This window comes from Hyperolius riggenbachi, chromosome 1, assembly GCF_040937935.1.
Source record: "Hyperolius riggenbachi isolate aHypRig1 chromosome 1, aHypRig1.pri, whole genome shotgun sequence".
NCBI classification, from domain to species: domain Eukaryota; kingdom Metazoa; phylum Chordata; class Amphibia; order Anura; family Hyperoliidae; genus Hyperolius; species Hyperolius riggenbachi.
In genome coordinates, this window is record NC_090646.1 from 128,955,553 (window position 1) to 128,974,748 (window position 19,196).

The window sequence follows — 19,196 nt, forward strand, 5'->3', positions numbered from 1 at the left end:
TTGGGATTGATTACAGATGAGGGGGGATTAGACAGGCTATACTCTCTAAGTACATACAGGGTGCATTTCTCTGTTTTTCTTCTATCCAGTGCAAGAGTTCAGGTCCACTTTAAAGGTTCCCCATGTAGATATAATCACTGCAGTTGGTTCTCATGCATGAAAGATTAACAGACTCTCTCTCTTGTTTTGAAGGATGGCAAGCTTGATCCCGAACAGTTTTTCAGCAGAATACAGTGCGAGTCGCCCAACAGTGATCTTGGCAGATTTAAAGGGTTCCTGTAAGTTCACATACAGCAGGCTCTGATTTCTGTGAGAAAATATAGTGACTTGCATGTTTCATATCTTGACTGCTAGAATAATGTACACAGATGAGCCACAACACTTACACTATTGACAGATGACATGACTATAGGCCGGACTGTGCCCATGCTGACTTCTCTCCATCAGTGTCAGAGTCTGCAATGGGAAAAGAGTAGAACATTGGGACAGTCACTTGGTTTCTTTGACCTCCAGATTTTCTAGATCTCATTCTGATCAAGCATGTGTGGGTGTTTGCTTTATAAACAAGTTTTACAGACCCCAAAATGCTGGTTACTTACCGTAACTTCAGCTGAAATCGTCCTCAATTACCCCCCAGCCATATAAGCATGTTTTTTATCAATTCACCTGTTTGGGTGTTCAGAGGTGGGGCAGGGGTGGTAAAGCCACCTCCACCTTCTCCCTCTGCACAAGAGGATTGTGTAGATGTATAGCACATGCTTATATTTAGAGAGGGGGACTTTTACCTAAATAGCTCTTTCAGAAACTATCTAGATTGTAGGTTTTTTTAAAGGGACAAAAAAAAAGTATGATATAATGAACTGTTTGTGTATTACGACTAATTAATAGACCGTTAGTAACAAAGAAAAGCGTCTCATATTTTTATTTTCAGATATATAGCTTTTTGTTAATATAACATTGCATTATTCTGTCATATTTGCAATTTACAAACCACACTTGCTGTATTTTAAGCTCTAAAACAGATCAGAGCTAATGACCCTTTAATCTTCCCTGCAGTAAAGCCTTATCAAAAATTCTGTCTCTCTCCGTTTCTTTGATTTATAAGTGCTTCAGAAAACATGACTGTCTTCCACCCAAGTTGGGTTGAAGAGCTCAGAGAAGCTCTTTTGCATGAATAACTGAAATTTCTTAACCCCCTTGGCGGTATGATTCTTTCCAGATTTTAGGGTCTAAAAGCAGTGCAATTTTTTTGCACCCTTTCAGACCTTAAAACCTAGAAAAAAATCATATTGCCAGGGAGATCTGCAGCATTTCCACAATCGCTCACCTCCCTGGCTCCAGCTCTGCAGTTATCCATCCATTCTCCAGGTGGCACTGCAACTCTAAATTAAGATTGCCGGCTGTCGTCATGATACAGTCGGCGATCTCACCAGGAGAAGGGAGAGCCTCAGAGGAGCGAAAGAAGAATGGCGACCGACGTCGGGATCCTCCGGGAGGTATGTAAAAACGCCCGCTGCGCGCATTGCTCTGCACAAAGCCTCCGGCGGCTACCCCGAGCACAGGCCGAGATTACCGATCTGAGCTGCGTTTTTTCAGCCCCGACCCTAGCTCGGGATTACCGCCATGGAGGTTAACTTCCTGTACTGGAAAACAATGAGACTCATTTCTTTGCTATTAATGTTCTATTTCTTAGCTGTACTACACCTACAATAATGTACTACACTTACAATAATAAATATACAGGATCTTCTCAAAAAATTAGCCTATTGTGATAAAGTTCATTATTTTCTGTAATGTACTGATAAACATTAGACTTTCATATATTTTAGATTCAAATACACACAACTGAAAGGGAAGGTTCAGGGAGGGTGGGGAAAAAATAAAAATCAATTTCCACTTACCTGGGGCTTCCTCCAGCCCGTGGCAGGCAGGAGGTGCCCTCGCCGCCGCTCCGCAGGCTCCCGGTGGTCTCCGGTGGCCGACCTGGCCAGGCCGGCTGCCAGGTCGGGCTCTTCTGCGCTCCAAGTCCTTGTACTTCTGCGTCCCACGCCGGCGCTCTGACGTCATCGGACGTCCGCCGGGCTGTACTGCGCATGCGCAGTAGTTCTGCGCATGCGCAGTACAGCCCGGCGGACGTCCGATGACGTCAGAGCGCCGGCGTGGGACGCAGAAGTACAAGGACTTGGAGCACAGAAGAGCCCGACCTGGCAGCCGGCCTGGCCAGGTCGGGTCGGCCACCGGAGACCACCGGGAGCCTGCGGAGCGGCGGCGAGGGCACCTCCTGCCTGCCACGGGCTGGAGGAAGCCCCAGGTAAGTGGAAATTGATTTTTATTTTTTCCCCACCCTCCCTGAACCTTCCCTTGAAGTAGTTCAAGCCTTTTATTCTTTTAATATTGATGATTTTGGCATACAGCTCATGAAAACTCAAATTTCCTATCTCAAAAAATTTGCATATTTCATCCGACCAATAAAAGAAGTGTTTTTAAAAAAAAAAAAAAAGTCAACCTTCAAATAATTATGTTCAGTTATGCACTCAATACTTGGTCGGGAATCCTTTTGCAGAAATGACTGCTTCAATGCGGCGTGGCATGGAGGCAATCAGCCTGTGGCACTGCTCAGGTGTTATGGAGGCCCAGGATGCTTCGATAGCGGCCTTAAGCTCATCCAGAGTGTTGGGTCTTGTGTCTCTCAACTTTCTCTTCACAATATCCCACAGATTCTCTATGGGGTTCAGGTCAGGAGAGTTGGCAGGCCAATTGAGCACAGTAATACCATGGTCAGTATAAACTATTTACCAGTGCTTTTGGCACTGTGAGCAGGTGCCAGGTCGTGCTGAAAAATTAAATCTTCATCTCCATAAAGCTTTTCAGCAGATGGAAGCATGAAGTGCTCCAAAATCTCCTGACAGCTAGCTGCATTGAACCTGCCCTTGATAAAACACAGTGGACCAACACCAGCAGCTGACATGGCACCCCAGACCATCACTGACTGTGGGTACTTGACACTGGACTTCAGGCAATTTGGCATTTCCCTCTCCCCAGTCTTCCTCCAGACTCTGGCACCTTGATTTCCGAATGACATGTAAAAGTTGCTTTCATCCGAAAAAAGTACTTTGGACCACTGAGCAACAGTCCAGTGCTGCTTCTCTGTAGCCCAGGTCAGATGCTTCTGCCGCTGTTTCTGGTTCAAAAGTGGGTTCATGCTTCCATCTGCTGAAAAGCTTTATGGAGATGAAGATTTCATTTTTCAGCACGACCTGGCACCTGCTCACAGTGCCAAAGCCACTGGTGAATGGTTTACTGACCATGGTATTACTGTGCTCAATTGGCCTGCCAACTCTCCTGACCTGAACCCCATAGAGAATCTGTGGGATATTGTGAAGAGAGAGTTGAGAGACGCAAGACCCAACACTCTGGATGAGCTTAAGGCCGCTATCGAAGCATCCTGGGCCTCCATAACACCTGAACAGTGCCACAGGCTGATTGCCTCCATGCCACGCCGCATTGAAGCAGTCATTTCTGCAAAAGGATTCCCAACCAAGTATTGAGTGCATAACTGAACATAATTATTTGAAGGTTGACTCTTTTTGTTTTAAAAACACTTTAATTTTATTGGTCGGATGAAATATGCTAATTTTTTGAGATAGGAAATTTGGGTTTTCATGAGCTGTATGCCAAAATCATCAATATTAAAACAATAAAAGGCTTGAACTACTTCAGTTGTGTGTATTTGAATCTAAAATATATGAAAGTCTAATGTTTATCAGTACATTACAGAAAATAATGACCTTTATCACAATATGCTAATTTTTTGAGAAGATCCTGTACAATATTTGCTTCAGGCTTGCTTTAAAGGGACCCTAAACTATGGAAAAATAATACCAAAACCAAATCTGGACTTACCTGGGGCTTCCTCCGCCACCTGTAGCCCAAGAGGTGTCTCTGTGTTCTCCTGGTCCCGTCTGTGGTCCCGCTAGTGACCCCGTTAGCCTGGCAACTTCAATCGAAATTGTGCACAACTGCGCATGCACAGCCCTTCTTGATCACAAGCGTCGCCGTACTCCTCCTGTGCATGTGCGGTTCTTGAAAGACTGAACTGCGCAGGAGGCTTATAGTAACGCGCATGATCAACCCGGGTGCGTGCAGGCCCGAGCATGGCCAGTTGCACAACTTTGCCTGAAGTCACCAGGCAAACTGGACCACGTACGGGACCCAGAGGATGCCAAGGGACCTCACGGGCTACGGGGGGGCTGGAGTTAGCCCCAGGTAAATCCCAGATTATTTTTTTTTCACTGTTCAGGTTCCCTTTAAGACTATTGCATTATGGCACTTCCGTTTCTTCACATGCATAAAATACGCTGAAATTATTTATTTTTTTTATTTTCCTGGAAATGTAAGGTCACATCCGGACAAAGAAAAAATCGGGCTGAGTATCCAGAACGTGTTACTGCGAGGATGTGTTGTAAGGAATACGGAGACTGTTGTTGGCATAGTGGTTTATGCAGGTTAGTGCCCTTACATGTCTTTGCTTTGGCTAATAGGCAATTAGAAAAGATTCATGTGTACTGCAGTGTTTGCTGACATTTACAATGAATCATCAATAATAACAACTGATAATGAGTTATAACTTAACTGGTGAACGATTTGGTTTTCCCCTTTTCTGCGCAGGACATGAAACAAAAACAATGTTGAACAACAGTGGCCCCCGATATAAACGCAGCAAACTGGAGAGGAAGCTGAACACTGATATCATGTGGTGTGTTCTCCTTCTGCTGGTCATGTGTTTGACTGCAGCGCTGGGTGAGTTAGTACTGCTTTCATTTTGTTCTGAAACATTCAGAAATAGTTTAGCATCAACAATGAGACTTTGCAGAACTCTACAGCTTTCTTCATCCCCGTTGAAGATATTTTGCCTCATATCCTGTTCCCGGGACCCCTATCACTTTGATTTGAATCCTAGAACTCTGAGGTCAAGAAATGAAGCACAAACAGTTGACACTAAAGAGTAATTGCAAAAACGGACGGTAAACGCATCCTATGTTATTAATAGGATGCGTTTACACGCATCTTTGCAATGCATGCAAATGCAAAGTCCCAACGTGCTGCATTTTTCCGCAACTGGACCGCGAATGCACCACAAATCAGACGCAATGTAAGCCTATGGTGTCTGTTCCCACTCGGCGTCCCACTGCATGAAAAACTCATGCCTGTCCCGTGGAAGTTCAGTGCTGCTGCCCCCGATCGTCTCGTCCCAGAGACCAGGAAGCATGGAGCATCCTGTTGGTTTGCAAAAGAACCAATTGGAATACTCCTGCTACAGAGAAAATTCTCATTGGTTAATGTGGACCAATCAGTATCCTCGTTTTTGCTAGGTAAGACTCACTTTTTTTTTTTTTTTTTACAACCAAACTGGAAGCCCCATGCTTCCTGTTCTCCAGATAAGTTGCGGATAACGAGAAAAGCAGAGGAAGTACTTGGAGACGGGTGGCAACCCAAGCACAGCAGCCAGTGTGACTTACACTAGCGCATCCTCTCAGTGGACGCACTTACCGCACTGTCAATGCATACACTGTCTAAGCATACGTGCAGTAGTGTGAATGTGGCCTTACCTCATCCCTACTCTTCTAAAGAGGGTTTATTTGCATTGTCTCTATCCCCACTAAAGTGATTTATGCACCTCCTAGCCCAGCCATTGTGCTCAGATGGTTTTACAGTTTAGAATAATCGTTTGTATGTATGCTTTGGAGAAAAACTGGATTAAAACAGAATCATTGCATCTGCTATTTGAATGGTAGAGAATGGAAGGGATGGATTAACCATATATGGCTATGTGACCTAAGAGCAGCAGGTATTTCATCGGCACAATTCTTGCCATTGTTGGAGTGCCATCAGCTGGCAGCAAGTGGTAGATATGCTATATTCATTTATTTATTATTGTGATTATTCAAATCAACTTTATTGAACACAAGTAAACCAATAACAGTCAAATTATCAGAAATATGCACAGGGGATTATGCAAATGATTGGAATAGCATATCCAGGATACGTACTATAAAAAAGAACATGCCAGATAGCCAAGCTATATTCATTTATTTTATCTTCCTTATTTGTGTAATGTTGACACATCACTGCACTTTGTACAGCATGTTGAACCAATCACAACTTGTTTTATCTCCAAAGATGAGCACACTTTAAATGTCTCAACCAATCAGACAGTTGCTCGCCAATACGAGGCATAAGCCGGTTAGCCCACTTTGATATATGGGATGTGGGAGAAAAAAACACCCACGTTGTAAGAACCTACAGACTCCTTGCAGAGATCAGCCTTGGTTGGATTTAGATTCAGAACCCAAGAATTACAAGCCAGCGCGCTAACCATTTAGCCACATATTTAAAGGGAACCCGAGGTGAGAGGGATATGGAGGCTGCCATATTTATTTCCTTTTAAATAATGCCAGTTATCCGGCAGTCTCCTGATCCTGTGTCTCTAACACATTTAGCCATAGACCCTGAACAATGCATGCAGCAGATTCGGTACTCTGACTCAGGTTTTACTGGATTAATCAAATGCAGGGTTTTGGCTCAGATACTACTTATGCCAGAGGATAGACATCTGCCTATCAACTAGTATTGTTTACAAGGATATAAATATGGCAACCTCACTCTATATTCCTCTAACCTTGGGTACCCTTTAAGAGAATGAAAAGAAAATAGTTTATAATTAATTCAGCTAAAGCCATGTATGTGTCTTTTCCATTTTACAGCGAAAGCCCGTCAGACCACCTAAGATTGCTTTGCTTCATTCACAACAGTGAAGCCTGCTACTTTTACATTACTGTTTACTAAACACTAAAAGTAATCTTTGGCTTCTTTTTAGAATTACAAATACTTTCCTACTTACAAACACTGGAGTTAGAGATCTCTCATATAAACAGAGTTGTTGTCACATACAACATGTACTGTACTGTTTTTGTTATTACATAATTTCACTGTTGCATGTTACAGTATTGTATAACCTTTAAAGGACATTATGGCACATTGAAAATAAACTCAAAAATATATTATGTTCTATGTCCAAACCCTGAGTTGTCTAAAGGAAAAGAAAGACGTATGAGTCAGGATGATACCATTTATTGGCTTACTTAAGAGTAAGAGTAAGAGTAAGCAAGCTTTCGGCTGTGCAGCTTTCGTCAGGCTTAAATCCTGTTTGCTTACATATTTTATTCCTGGAGAGGGTGCCATAAAAAACTCTACATCAGATTCACTTTACCTGACCTGGGTCTGTGAATGAGTAGAGGGCTGAGGGCACTGCTGAGGTCCGGAGCCTCTGCTAAAAATTCCAAGATTAAAAAGAGCCAGAATGACACTTACTATGACTGGCCGCTTTAGTATGTAGCATACTGTTCTGGCACTGCACTACTTCTATCTTCACCTCATCTCTCTGAAATAGGCTGGCTTAGTGGCTCAGGTAGAAGCACATGTCAGACCACAGTATAAGGCCCCGTTCACACTTGCGTTTTGGCAAGTAAACGGACCGGATCCTGATCGGATCCTGACCTGATCCTGATCAGAACCGTACAGTTCCGATCCGGATCCGGTCCGTTTGTATCAGGCATGCATCAGGCTGCCATCCGGATCCATGGGCAAAAAATAGTTAAATATAAATAAAAAAAATGTTCGGGTCAGCAGTAGGTGCACCTGGTGCACATGTACAATCAGGTTCCTCCGCTGTAGGCATCACCTCCACCTCCGATATTCTGCCACACAGCTCCAGCACGTCTGTCACTGCTGCTCCACTCCAGACATGCTTGGCCCATGTGTCCCCATCCGAAATGGCCGCTTGGATACGCATAGGAAGTGGGGTAGAACGTCAGGTTTTTGTAGGCAGTGCGTTCTGTGCCTTCCGTTTCCCATTGGTTTCTGTGTTCCTGATGGTGCTGTCAGGCTCAGGTCAGGCTCCGGTCAGGATGCGTGGGCCGGAGATCCGGACACAAAAAATAGCGCATGTTGGAAAAGAGTCCGGATCCGGTCCGGCTCCGTACTGTACGGAACGTACGTATGTGAACGTCCGCATAGCCTTTGCATTGCTATGCGGAACGTACGTTCCGTTTGTACAGTATGTGGTCCGGATCAGATCCGGAAAATCCGGTTAGCGAATGCTAATGTGAACCGGGCCTAAAGCTTCTCCTGCCTACAGATGACACAATCCCTTAAAAACACAAAACTGCCATGGCAGTTTTTCAGAAAGGGGTGTGACTAACCAATAGAAACTGAATTTTATGACACAAGTGGCCAGGTTTTTAACATTTTTTTTCCTGCTACTCTGTTTATAAGTTCGGGCGCCTCTGCAGTGTGGGTTTTACTTTTGCACAGAAGGTCCACTTTAACTATTGCTACGCAAACATATGCATCATATAACTGTGAGATCTGTTCATTCTCCTTCCCTTGCCAGTATAAGAAAAGCATTGGGGCATGATATTTCAGCCTGTGTCCAATTCTTAAAGGGACTCAGAGCTGAATGAACTAAAAAGATTTATACATACCTGGGGCTTCCTCCAGCCCCATCCGCTTGAATCGCTCCCACGCCGCTGCCCGCAGCTTCGGGAACCAGGTCCCCGGACTTCCGTCACTCGGCTCCAGTCTGATGTAAGAGAAGTGCACTCTTTGCGTATCTCTTCAGCAGCTGCTGGAGAGATACGTAGAGGGCGCACTTCTCCTGCGTAGACTGGAGCCGAGTGACGGGAGTGCGAGGACCTGGTTCCCGAAGCTTCAGCCTGCGGAGGATGGGAGCGATCCGAGCGCATGGGGCTGGAGGAAGCCCCAGGTAATGTATAAGGCCAGAAACCCACTAGGAGCGATTTTCTAATCACTAGTGATTTGAAAAATCTCTTGCTAATACAATGCTATGGGGGATTTTTATAAAATCACATCGCTCAAGTGGGATGACACCCATAGCATTCCATTAGCAAGAGCTTTCAAACCACCAAGCACTCAGAAAATCACTTCTAGTGAGTTTCTGGCCTTAAAGAGAATCTGTATTAAAAAATGTTATATAAATAAACATATCAGCCTGTTCGGGGTCATCTCCTAGCCCCCTCTGTGACATTTTCACCGCTCTCTGCCGCAATATTGGTGATAAAATAACAGTTTTACAAACTGTTTTGTAAACAGTAAAGATGGCCGCCGAAACAGGAAGTATACTGAAAAGAAACAGGATGTATACTACCTTATGTTTGCATGACAAGTTTTTATTATTACACAGTGAATGCAACCTTTAGATGTTATGTGCAAGTTTAGAAAACGTTTTACCTTCTGCCTCTGCGGCTCTGTGCCACTGAAGCGTGACAGGAATCCTCAGACTCCTTTATAAACACAGCTGTTTCTTCTGAGCCAGGAGTCTGGGCTCTGCACTTGTGTCTTGGTAACAAATTGTCACATACCTCCCAACTTTTTGAGATGAGAAAAAGGGACACTTAAGCCACACCCCTGCCACACCCCTGGCCACACCCTCACCACACCTCTAGTCACGCATACCATAAAGATTTCATAAGAAACATATGTTGTTTTATAATTCAAACCACACTGGCCCTTTCTATCCTGGTTCATTTTCCTTCATAGTAACATTTTAAAATTAGTAATATATCAACTTAAAGGTTGGGAATAAAGTTTAGAGTCAATCAAACACATGTTTAGTATAGAAATATATATATTTACATAGAAAGAGGGACAACGTCCTTAAAGAGGGACGAATGAGAGTGAAAGAGGGACAGAGGGACAGGGCTCCCAAAAAGGGACTGTCCCTCCGAAAAAGGGACAGTTGGGAGCTATGTTGTCAGTATGTGACAGGCAGCTCCCTTTTGCCACAGACTCAGCTAAGACTGAGAGCGGGGACCTGTCTGTGAGTGAGAAATAAGAACACAGGAGTGAGCCTGGAGGGGGCGTGCATAATTTGTCCCTATCACAGCAAAGGCAGCTCCTTCCTCTCTGGGTCAACAAAGCTTGACAAAGAAAAGAAGAGAAGATATATTAGACAGTGCAACTAGAAAAGGCTGCAGTAAGCCAGAGCACATTAGAACAGGTATAGGAACTTGTAGGATAGGAGAAATAAGGCTGAAAATGTTGTTGCAGAGTCTATTTAATCTTTTTAGTTCATTCAGCTCTGGTACACTTTAATGTGTTTCCTTGCAGGCATGCTATCTTTCACACATACTAGTTGGTGGGAGGGGACTTTTTAGTGGACACTTGAAGGCTTCCTTAGCAGTTGGAGTTGTCTGTATGACCATTACTGGATTGGATTTGTCAGGCTGAAGTGTTAGGTCAGTCATTCAGGAAGTTTTTTGCTGGAGTGGTCCTTTAACGTGTCAGCTTCTTTATTTTGCATAGATCTGCATAGATAATTGTATTGAAGCAAAATTGCCACTGGATGATGCTATTGAAATGTTTGCATGGCCAGCATTAGTATGGTGCTGTCAGTTGTTTCTTATAAAAAAAAATAGCAGATTCTGCCTGCTGTGCTGAAAGTTTGCCTTCAGTGAGCCAGTACCTGACACCAGTATGCAGCCAGTGTAGTTGCAGCACTTAATCTGTGTACACACTCTGGGTCAGTAATACATAGACTATTGCAGGCAGAGTGTCTGTGCACAATGGCCAGGTAAATAAAGTACTGTAAAAGGAAGAGAGGAACTGCTTAATTCCTATTATTCTAACTTCAGGTTTCACTTCCTTACTATGTGGCAGTATTAGCAAATCTCCCTCAACGGATTCTGCTTTGTTTACAGCACAGTTCTCTTCCTTATCGCTGCCATTGTTATATATACTGTGTTCAGCTTTGCTTGGCTGACATTCATTTGTGGTTTGTTTCTCAAATCAAGGGCATGGATTGTGGCTGGTGAGTTTTCCTGAACCCCCGATTTTTAATGTAGCAGAGCCTAGTGGAAAGCAAACCCCTCCAGCACTGGCTGCCTTCTACATGTTTTGGACAATGATCATTCTTCTGCAGGTGATTTTTTTTGTTTTTTTTTGTTTTGTAATTTTCATGTAAACTGTTATTTTTCAAATACAGTACATTTATTATGGCTAGTGGTACATGTAAGCTGCACACTAGGCATTGTATAAATAGAGACCATAGCCATTAGTCATTGGTAAGGCCAGCAAACTATATTCACTTCAAATTCATAGATCAGCAAAAGAGTTTGATGCACAATCAGAAACAACCAATAAATGTCCCTCCTTATCATAGCAGTGGTAAAATTAAGTCGGCTAAACCAGTGTGCCCCAACCCTGTCCTCAAGGCCCACCAGCACTGCATGTTTTATGGAAATCAACAGAGGTAGTTAATCAGTTCTGCTGAGACACTAATTATCTCATCTGTGAATGTTTGTGGGTTCCTGCAAAACATGTACTGTTGGTGGGCCTTGAGGACAGGTTTGGGGAACTCTGGGCTAAAAAAGTTACTGTTTTGTAAAGGCATTATGGTTTCCAAGCAGTGACATAAGTAAGCAGCTTGGTGCCCCAGTGTGAGTTTTACAGCGGAGCCCGAAAACCTACTAAGGACTGCTGCAGTGTCAGAGAGATGTATTTAGAGTAAGAAAACTGTTATTATATTATATATAATTATGCAAATCAATTGAATTTCCCTCAGTTGAGATGAAATGTTGCATTTACTGGAGTTCTTCCATGTTCCTCAGCTAATCACCATGTCACAGCGTTTAAAGCTACAGGCTTCCTATGTCTGATGACATATTTTACTAAAGGTCCGATAGATAGGGCAAGAGGCATGACCATACAGCCATTCACATATGGCGTGTAATTATCCCTGCATAAGGATAAGTGCACACTAAAGCTGTGAGAGGAACAGAATATTATAACATATTGGAGAAAGACTAAGTACCCTTTTGCATGGTATTTGTGAAGGCCTTGAAGGTATAGGCTACATTATGGTTCTTTCTATCCTTATTGACATACAGAGATAAGAACCCTTTTCTTAATGAACTCATTTATTTAGAGAAACCAAAAGTTGTATTTAAAAACGAAAAGAAACAAAAAGTTGTATAAGTACATACAGAGGTTTGCAAAAGTATTCGGCCCCCTTGAAGTTTTCCACGTTTTGTCACATTACTGCCACAAACATAAATCAATTTTATTGCAATTCCACATGAAAGACCAATACAAAGTGGTGTACATGTGAGAAGTGGAATGAAAATCATACATGATTCCAAACATTAAAAAAAAAAAAAATAACTGCAAAGTGGGGTGTGCTTAATTATTCAGCCCCCTGAGTCAATACTTTGTAGAACCACCTTTTTCTGCAATTACAGCTGCCAGTCTTTTAGGGTATGTCTCTACCAGCTTTGCACATCTAGAGACTGAAATCCTTGCCCATTCTTCTTTGCAAAACAGCTCGAGCTCAGTCAGATTAAATGGACAGCGTTTTTCAGATTTTGCCACAGATTCTCGATTGGATTTAGATCTGGACTTTGACTGGGCCATTCTAACACAAAGATATGTTTTGTTTTAAACCATTCCATTGTTTCCCTGGCTTTATGTTTAGGGTCATTGTCCTGCTGGAAGGTGAACCTCCGCCCCAGTCTCAAGTCTTTTGCAGTCTCCAAGAGGTTTTCTTCCAAGATTGCCCTGTATTTGGCTCCATCCATTTTCCCATCAACTCTGACCAGCTTCCCTGTCCCTGCTGAAGAGATGCACGGGGGGTGCATGATGCTGCCACCACCATGTTTGACAGTGGGGATAGTGTGTGTAGAGTGATATGCAGTGTTAGTTTTTCCTGCCACACATAGCGTTTTGCATTTTGGCAAAAAAAGTTCTATTTTGGTCTCATTTGACCAGAGCACCTTCTTCCACATAAATAAGAAACACAGAGAGCCCAATATAGTGTAGTATGTATTGGAAACCATGGATAAATGTAAGTATGAGATAAATATACTCACAAACATGGGTTACCTCTTAGGCAACCACTGTAGATGCAGGTGAGGAGATTAGACCTGTCCACATTTAGGATTAAGATGTCGCTCTCTGTAGATCAGAAATGTAGGGGTAGGTCACCCCTCCACCAGGGGTGGACACAGTATTATCGTAAGAGAAGAGGTGCCAGCAGGATAAAAGGTAATACGTTTTAAAATTTGCTGAGAGGCAGTGGTGGACTTGCCTCCAGAAAGCAGACTCAAAATAATGTGTGAGTTAAACAAATTTATTATTGGTACCCCTAAAGATGGCGTTATTAGTGCTACTGACGAGCTGCTGTTTGTCCCCTATCTTATTGCCTGATGAAGCGGACTGTGCCTGCAAAACGTGTTGCATCTTTTGGGGTACCAATAATAAATGTATTTGTTTAATTCAGACAGTATTTTGAGTCTGCTTTCCGGAGGTAAGTCCACCACTGCCTCCCAGCAAATTTTAAAACTTTTATTACCTTTTATCCTGCTGGCGCCTCTGCTCTCTTACGATAACCTTCTTCCACATGTTTGCTGTGTCCCCCACATGGCTTGTGGCAAACTGCAAAAGGGACTTCTTATGCTTAAGGCCAACTTTGTGCAGTGCACGACTAAGGGCCCATTTCCACTTGTGCGGTGCGAATTGCTGCGGTAAAAATGTGCATGCGGATGCAAATTTCGCATGCGGGTGTATGCGAATTTTCATGCGAATTTGCATGAATGACGCTGTATGCGAATTTAACCATGGCAGTGCCTGTGTGCTTTTCCATTGATTCCATGCGAATTCGCGTGTGAATTTGCATGAAAATTTGCATAAACCCACATATCTGTATGCGAATTCTGATTGCTCTCCCATGCGGATTTTTCACGCGGACGAAAACGCTCAGAAATCCTGACAAGTGGAAACAGTCCCATCCACTTGTATTGGCTATGCGAATTCGTGAATTGGCTATGCGAATTTGCATGTGGCAAACGCATGCGAATTCGCGATAGTGGAAACTGACCCTAATAGTTGTCCTTTTTCCCCACCTGAGCTGTACAATGGGCCTCTTGACTGCATTTCTGATCTGCGCTCTCCTTGTTGGGCCTGTGAGTTTAGGTAGACGGCCTTGTCTTGGTAGGTTTACAGTTGTGCCATACGCCTTCCATTTCTGAATGATCACTTGAACAGTGCTCCGTGGGATGTTCAAGGCTTTGGAAATTGTTTTAGTAGCCTAAGCCTGCTTTAAATTTCTCAATAACTTGATCCCTGACCTGTCTGGTGTGTTCTTTGGGCTTCATGGTGTTGTTGCTCCCAATATTCTCTTTTAGGGCTGAGACACACCAGAAAAGCTCCCCAAACGCTAGAGGTTTCAAAAGCTCTTCAAAATGTAATGCTATAGGTTTTTTTTACAAAACCTCATCGCTCCAGTGTGCATAGACACATAGGATAACATCTTTAACTTTTTGTCTCTTTTTGTTTTTAAATACAACTTTTGGTTTCTCTAAATGAGTTCATTAGGAAAAGGGTTCTTATCTCTGTATGTCAATAAGGATAGAAAGAACCTTAATGTAGCCTAAACCTTCAAGACCTTCACAAATACCATGCAAAAGGGTACTTAGTCTTTCTCCAATATGTTATAATATTCTGTTCCTCTCACAGCTTTAGTGTGCACTTATCCTTATGCAGGGATAATTACACGCCATATGTGAATGGCTGTATGGTCATGCCTCTTGCCCTATCTATCGGACCTTTAGTAAAATATGTCATCAGACATAGGAAGCCTGTAGTTTAAACGCTGTGACATGGTGATTAGCTGAGGGACATGGTATTGGGCTTTTACGTGGAATTCCAATAAAATTGATTCATGTTTGTGGCAGTAATATGACAAAATGTGGAAAACTTCAAGGGGACGAATACTTTTACAAACCACTGAGTACACAACAATAGTGTATATGCAAAGTATGTCACAGGAAACAAAAAAAAAAAAAAGTACTATTCCGTTAGCCGGGCACAACCACTAGGTGGCGTTAATTACTATTCCCCCTCCAGGCCGCCATGGGTAGTAGGGAAAGATGTAACTCTGGTGGAGTTTTATCGCCCCCTAGTGGATGCGCCCGGCTAACGGAAAGGAACCAAAAAAGAACAGGAAAGTGGAGTGATGTCTGACAGGAAGTCAACTGACACACCAGGAGTACCAGCCTATAATGAAAGTAAAATATAGATGAGTGTATTTAGCCAAAAAATAGATTAAAAAAACAGGAAGAACACAGACACAAACCAACTCCAGTATTGCAATCATGTTTAAGGATATATAACACTGCATTAAAGCGTATAGGGTTGAAGTTGACGTAAGGTGTTGTTTTTGTGTTTCTTAGGTTTTGATCCCGATATCGCTCTATGTCTCCATTGAGATTGTTAAACTGGGGCAAATCTACTTCATCCAGAATGACCAAGATTTCTATTGTGAGAAGGTGGACTCTGTGATTGAGTGCAGAGCATTGAATATTGCTGAGGACCTGGGTCAGGTGCAGTACATTTTCTCTGACAAAACAGGCACTCTCACAGAGAACAAAATGGTTTTCCGGAGGTGCAGCATTGCCGGTATGGAGTATGGTCATAAAGCCAATGGTATGTCTTATCGAAATATGGCAATATTGGGATAGGCAGAACAGAGAAAAGGCTGTATAATGTTGCTGTCTGTAGCAGGCAGTCAGCATCTTGAAACCTTAAATCTGATTGGTTGCTATCTTTCTCACCTCCAGTTTTTATAAACCATATGCTATGATGTAAGGCAGTGTTTCTCACACCTGTCCTCATGACTCCCCAACGGTGCATGTTTTGCAGACAACCTCACCTATGTACAGGTGGGGTAATTACGGTCTCATCTACATGGAATCCACCTAACTGAGACACTAATTACCCCACCTGTGCATAGGTGAGTTTTCCTGCAAAACATGCACTGTTGGGGAGGCACAAGGACAGGTTTGAGAAACACTGATGTAAGGTATGGCAGTGTATATTAACCACTTAAGTACCAGCGATCCCTGCCCCCTTAAGGACCAGAGACTGATGCTACAAGAACGACGGAATCCCAACGAATCGCTGCACATACCCACCGCAACCACCGCACGCCGGGATCCTCGGGACGTCCACTCTGCCGTCTCTATGACGGCAGAGTCATGTGAGCCGGAGCCGCTTTCATTGGCTCCTGACCGTGTCTATCGATGTAAGCCTATGGGCTCACAGGGCTCTGCCGTCATAGAGAGATAGACAGAGCAAGTGACCTGCGATGGGACACGGCGGGGATTCAGTAGCGAGAGCGGCGAAAATGGCGGATGCGCGCTGTGGCGGTGATTGAAATCTACGCCCTGGCAGCCAGGTAACCACCAAAACAGGACGTAGATTTCAATCACCTCTGTCCTTAAGTAGTTAAAGGAAACTTCAGCTCCCCACCCCCCTAAAAAAATTAGTTTCACTTACCTGGGGCTTCTACTGGCCCTATGCAGCCATCGTGCGCCCTCCTAGTCACTCACTGCTGCTCCGGTTCCCCGCCGCCAGCTAATTTAGTTTTTCCTGACTCTTGAGTCTGTGGGCTGCTACCCGTACCTTTGCATGCATTCCCACTGGTGCAGAAAGCTATCTCGAACATTAACACATACATTTTTACCTGCAACGCGTAGAAATGTATGTGTCCTACACCAGTGGGAATGCGTGCAAAGGTACGCGTGGCAGCCCACGGACTCCGAGTCAGCAAAAACAAATCTAGCTGGCGGCGGGGAACCGGAGCAGCAGTGAGTGACTAGGAGGCCCAGGATGGCTGAAGGGGGCTGGTAGAAGCATTTTTCCCGCTGCTTCAGGCTCCATATATTGTTATACGTACAGGTCCTTCTCAAAAAAATTAGCATATTGTGATAAAGTTCATTATTTTCCTGTAATGTACTGATAAACATTAGACTTTCATATATTTTAGATTCATCACACAACTTTAGTGCAAGCCTTTTATTGTTTTAATATTGATGATTTTGGCATACAACTCAAGAAAACCCAAAATTCAACTCAAAAAATTAGCATATTCCATCTGACCAATAAAAAAAAGTGTTTTTAAAACAGCCTGTGTCACTGCTCAGGTGTTATGGAGGCCCAGGATGCTTCGATAGCGGCCTTAAGCTCATCCAGAGTGTTGGGTTTTGCGTCTCTCAACTTTCTCTTCACAATATCCCACAGATTCTCTATGGGGTTCAGGTCAGGAGAGTTGGCAGGCCAATTGAGCACAGTAATACCATGGTCAGTAAACTATTTACCAGTGGTTTTGGCACTGTGAGCAGGTGCCAGGTCGTGCTGAAAAATGAAATCTTCATCTCCATAAAGCTTTTCAGCAGATGGAAGCATGAAGTGCTCCAAAATCTCCTGATAGCTAGCTGCATTGACCCTGCCCTTGATAAAACAGTGGACCAAAACCAGCAGCTGACGTGGCACCCCAGACCATCACTGACTGTGGGTACTTGACACTGGACTTCAGGCATTTTGGCATTTCCCTCGCCCCAGTCTTCCTCCAGACTCTGGCACCTTGATTTCCGAATGACATGCAAAAGTTGCTTTCATCCAAAAAAAAGTACTTTGAACCACTGAGCAACAGTCCATTGCTGCTTCTCTGTAGCCCAGGTCAGGCTGTTTCTGGTTCAAAAGTGGCTTGACCTGAGGAATGCGGCACCTGTAGCCCATTTCGTGCACACGCCTGTACACGATGGTTCTGGATGTTTCTACTCCAGATGCAGTCCACTGCTTCCGCAGGTCTCCCAAGGTCTGGAATCGGTCCCTCTCCACAATCTTCCTCAGGGTCCGGTCACCTTTTCTCGTTGTGCAACGTTTTCTGCCACACTTTTTTCCTTCCCACTGAGGTGCCTTGATACAGCACTCTGGGAACAGCCTATTCGTTTAGAAATTTCTTTCTGTGGCTTACCCTCTTGCTTGAGGGTGTCAATGATGGCATTCTGGACAGCAGCAGTCTTACCCATGATTGCGGTTTTGAGTAATGAACCAGGCTGGGAGTTTTTAAAAGCCTCAGGAATCTTTTGCAGGTGTTTAGAGTTAATTAGTTGATTCAGATGATTAGGTTAATAGGTTGTTTAGAGAACCTTTTCATGATATGCTAATTTTTTGAGATAGGAATTTTGGGTTTTCATGAGCTGTATGCCAAAATCATCAACATTGAAACGATAAAAGGCTTGAACTACTTTAGTTGTGTGTAATGAATCTAAAATATATGAAAGTCTAATGTTTATCAGTACATTATAGAAAATAATGAACTTTATCACAATATGCTAATTTTTTAGAAGGACCTGTATGTAACCTCTTATGAAGGCTTTTGTTTTTCAATCTGTTTAGTTGGCCAGTAAGTAGTATACTTTGAAACCTAAAGTTGAGCAGAAATGCAGCTGCCATTTTGCTCTGGTGAATAGTGGTAGTTATAACTATGTGCTTTTTTTGTTTTTCTTTCCTTCTGTTGTTTTGCTTGGGCATTAATGCTGCCTTTGCATCTACAGCAAAGCGACTGCAGTCCTATCAGGAGCCTGATCCGCATTTAGAAGACGTGATTGAGCCGCCTTTCTCCTCTAAAGTTATAACCTGCAAGGGCAAAAGTCAGAGCCCAAAATCAGTGAGAAGTATGCCAAGCAACAAGTCACTGAACAAGTTATCTGCAAGTGGATTAGAACTGAGAGGAGACGGCGATAAATCAAATTCTCTGCCGCATCCAAGGCACGTTGCGTTCAGCAGCCCTATGGTACGTACGTATTACTTAAAAAGGATTGTAACTTTGTGAATTGTTTCTTAACCACTTCCCGACCGCCTAACGCACAGAGGCGGCCGGGAAGTGGACCCCGCAAGGACCAGCTAATGCCCAAAGGCGGCGGTCCTTTTAGGGGCATGAGTGGCGCGATCGCGTCATTCGTGACGCGATCGGCCGCCGGTGACTGGCTCCGCCCCCCTCGCGCTGTAATCCGCCGGCCGTTCGGAAGCGCCGGCGGGTTACTAGCACCCGGATCGCCGCATACAAAGTGTACAATACACTTTGTAATGTTTACAAAGTGTATTATACAGGCTGCCTCCTGCCCTGGTGGTCCCAGTGTCCGAGGGACCACCAGGGCAGGCTGCAGCCACCCTAGTCTGCACCCAAGCACACTGATTTCCCCCCCCCCCTGCCCCCTGATCACCCACAGCACCCCTCAGAACCCCCTCTGCCCACCCCCCAGACCACTGTTTGCACC

At 43.8% G+C, this 19,196-nt stretch overlaps 1 protein-coding gene across 2 annotated transcripts in view; it reads left to right on the forward strand.

The window, feature by feature from the left end:
• ATP10D (ATPase phospholipid transporting 10D (putative)) overlaps positions 1 to 19,196 on the forward strand; it is a 121,699-nt gene that overhangs the window by 61,674 nt on the left and 40,829 nt on the right. For both annotated transcript variants that reach the window (XM_068278532.1, XM_068278533.1), the window contains exons 5-10: positions 193 to 278; positions 4,399 to 4,505; positions 4,669 to 4,800; positions 10,872 to 10,999; positions 15,306 to 15,558; positions 18,474 to 18,712. In XM_068278532.1, coding sequence (XP_068134633.1) covers positions 193 to 278; positions 4,399 to 4,505; positions 4,669 to 4,800; positions 10,872 to 10,999; positions 15,306 to 15,558; positions 18,474 to 18,712 — 945 coding nt within the window. The remainder of the gene's footprint in view (positions 1 to 192; positions 279 to 4,398; positions 4,506 to 4,668; positions 4,801 to 10,871; positions 11,000 to 15,305; positions 15,559 to 18,473; positions 18,713 to 19,196) is intronic.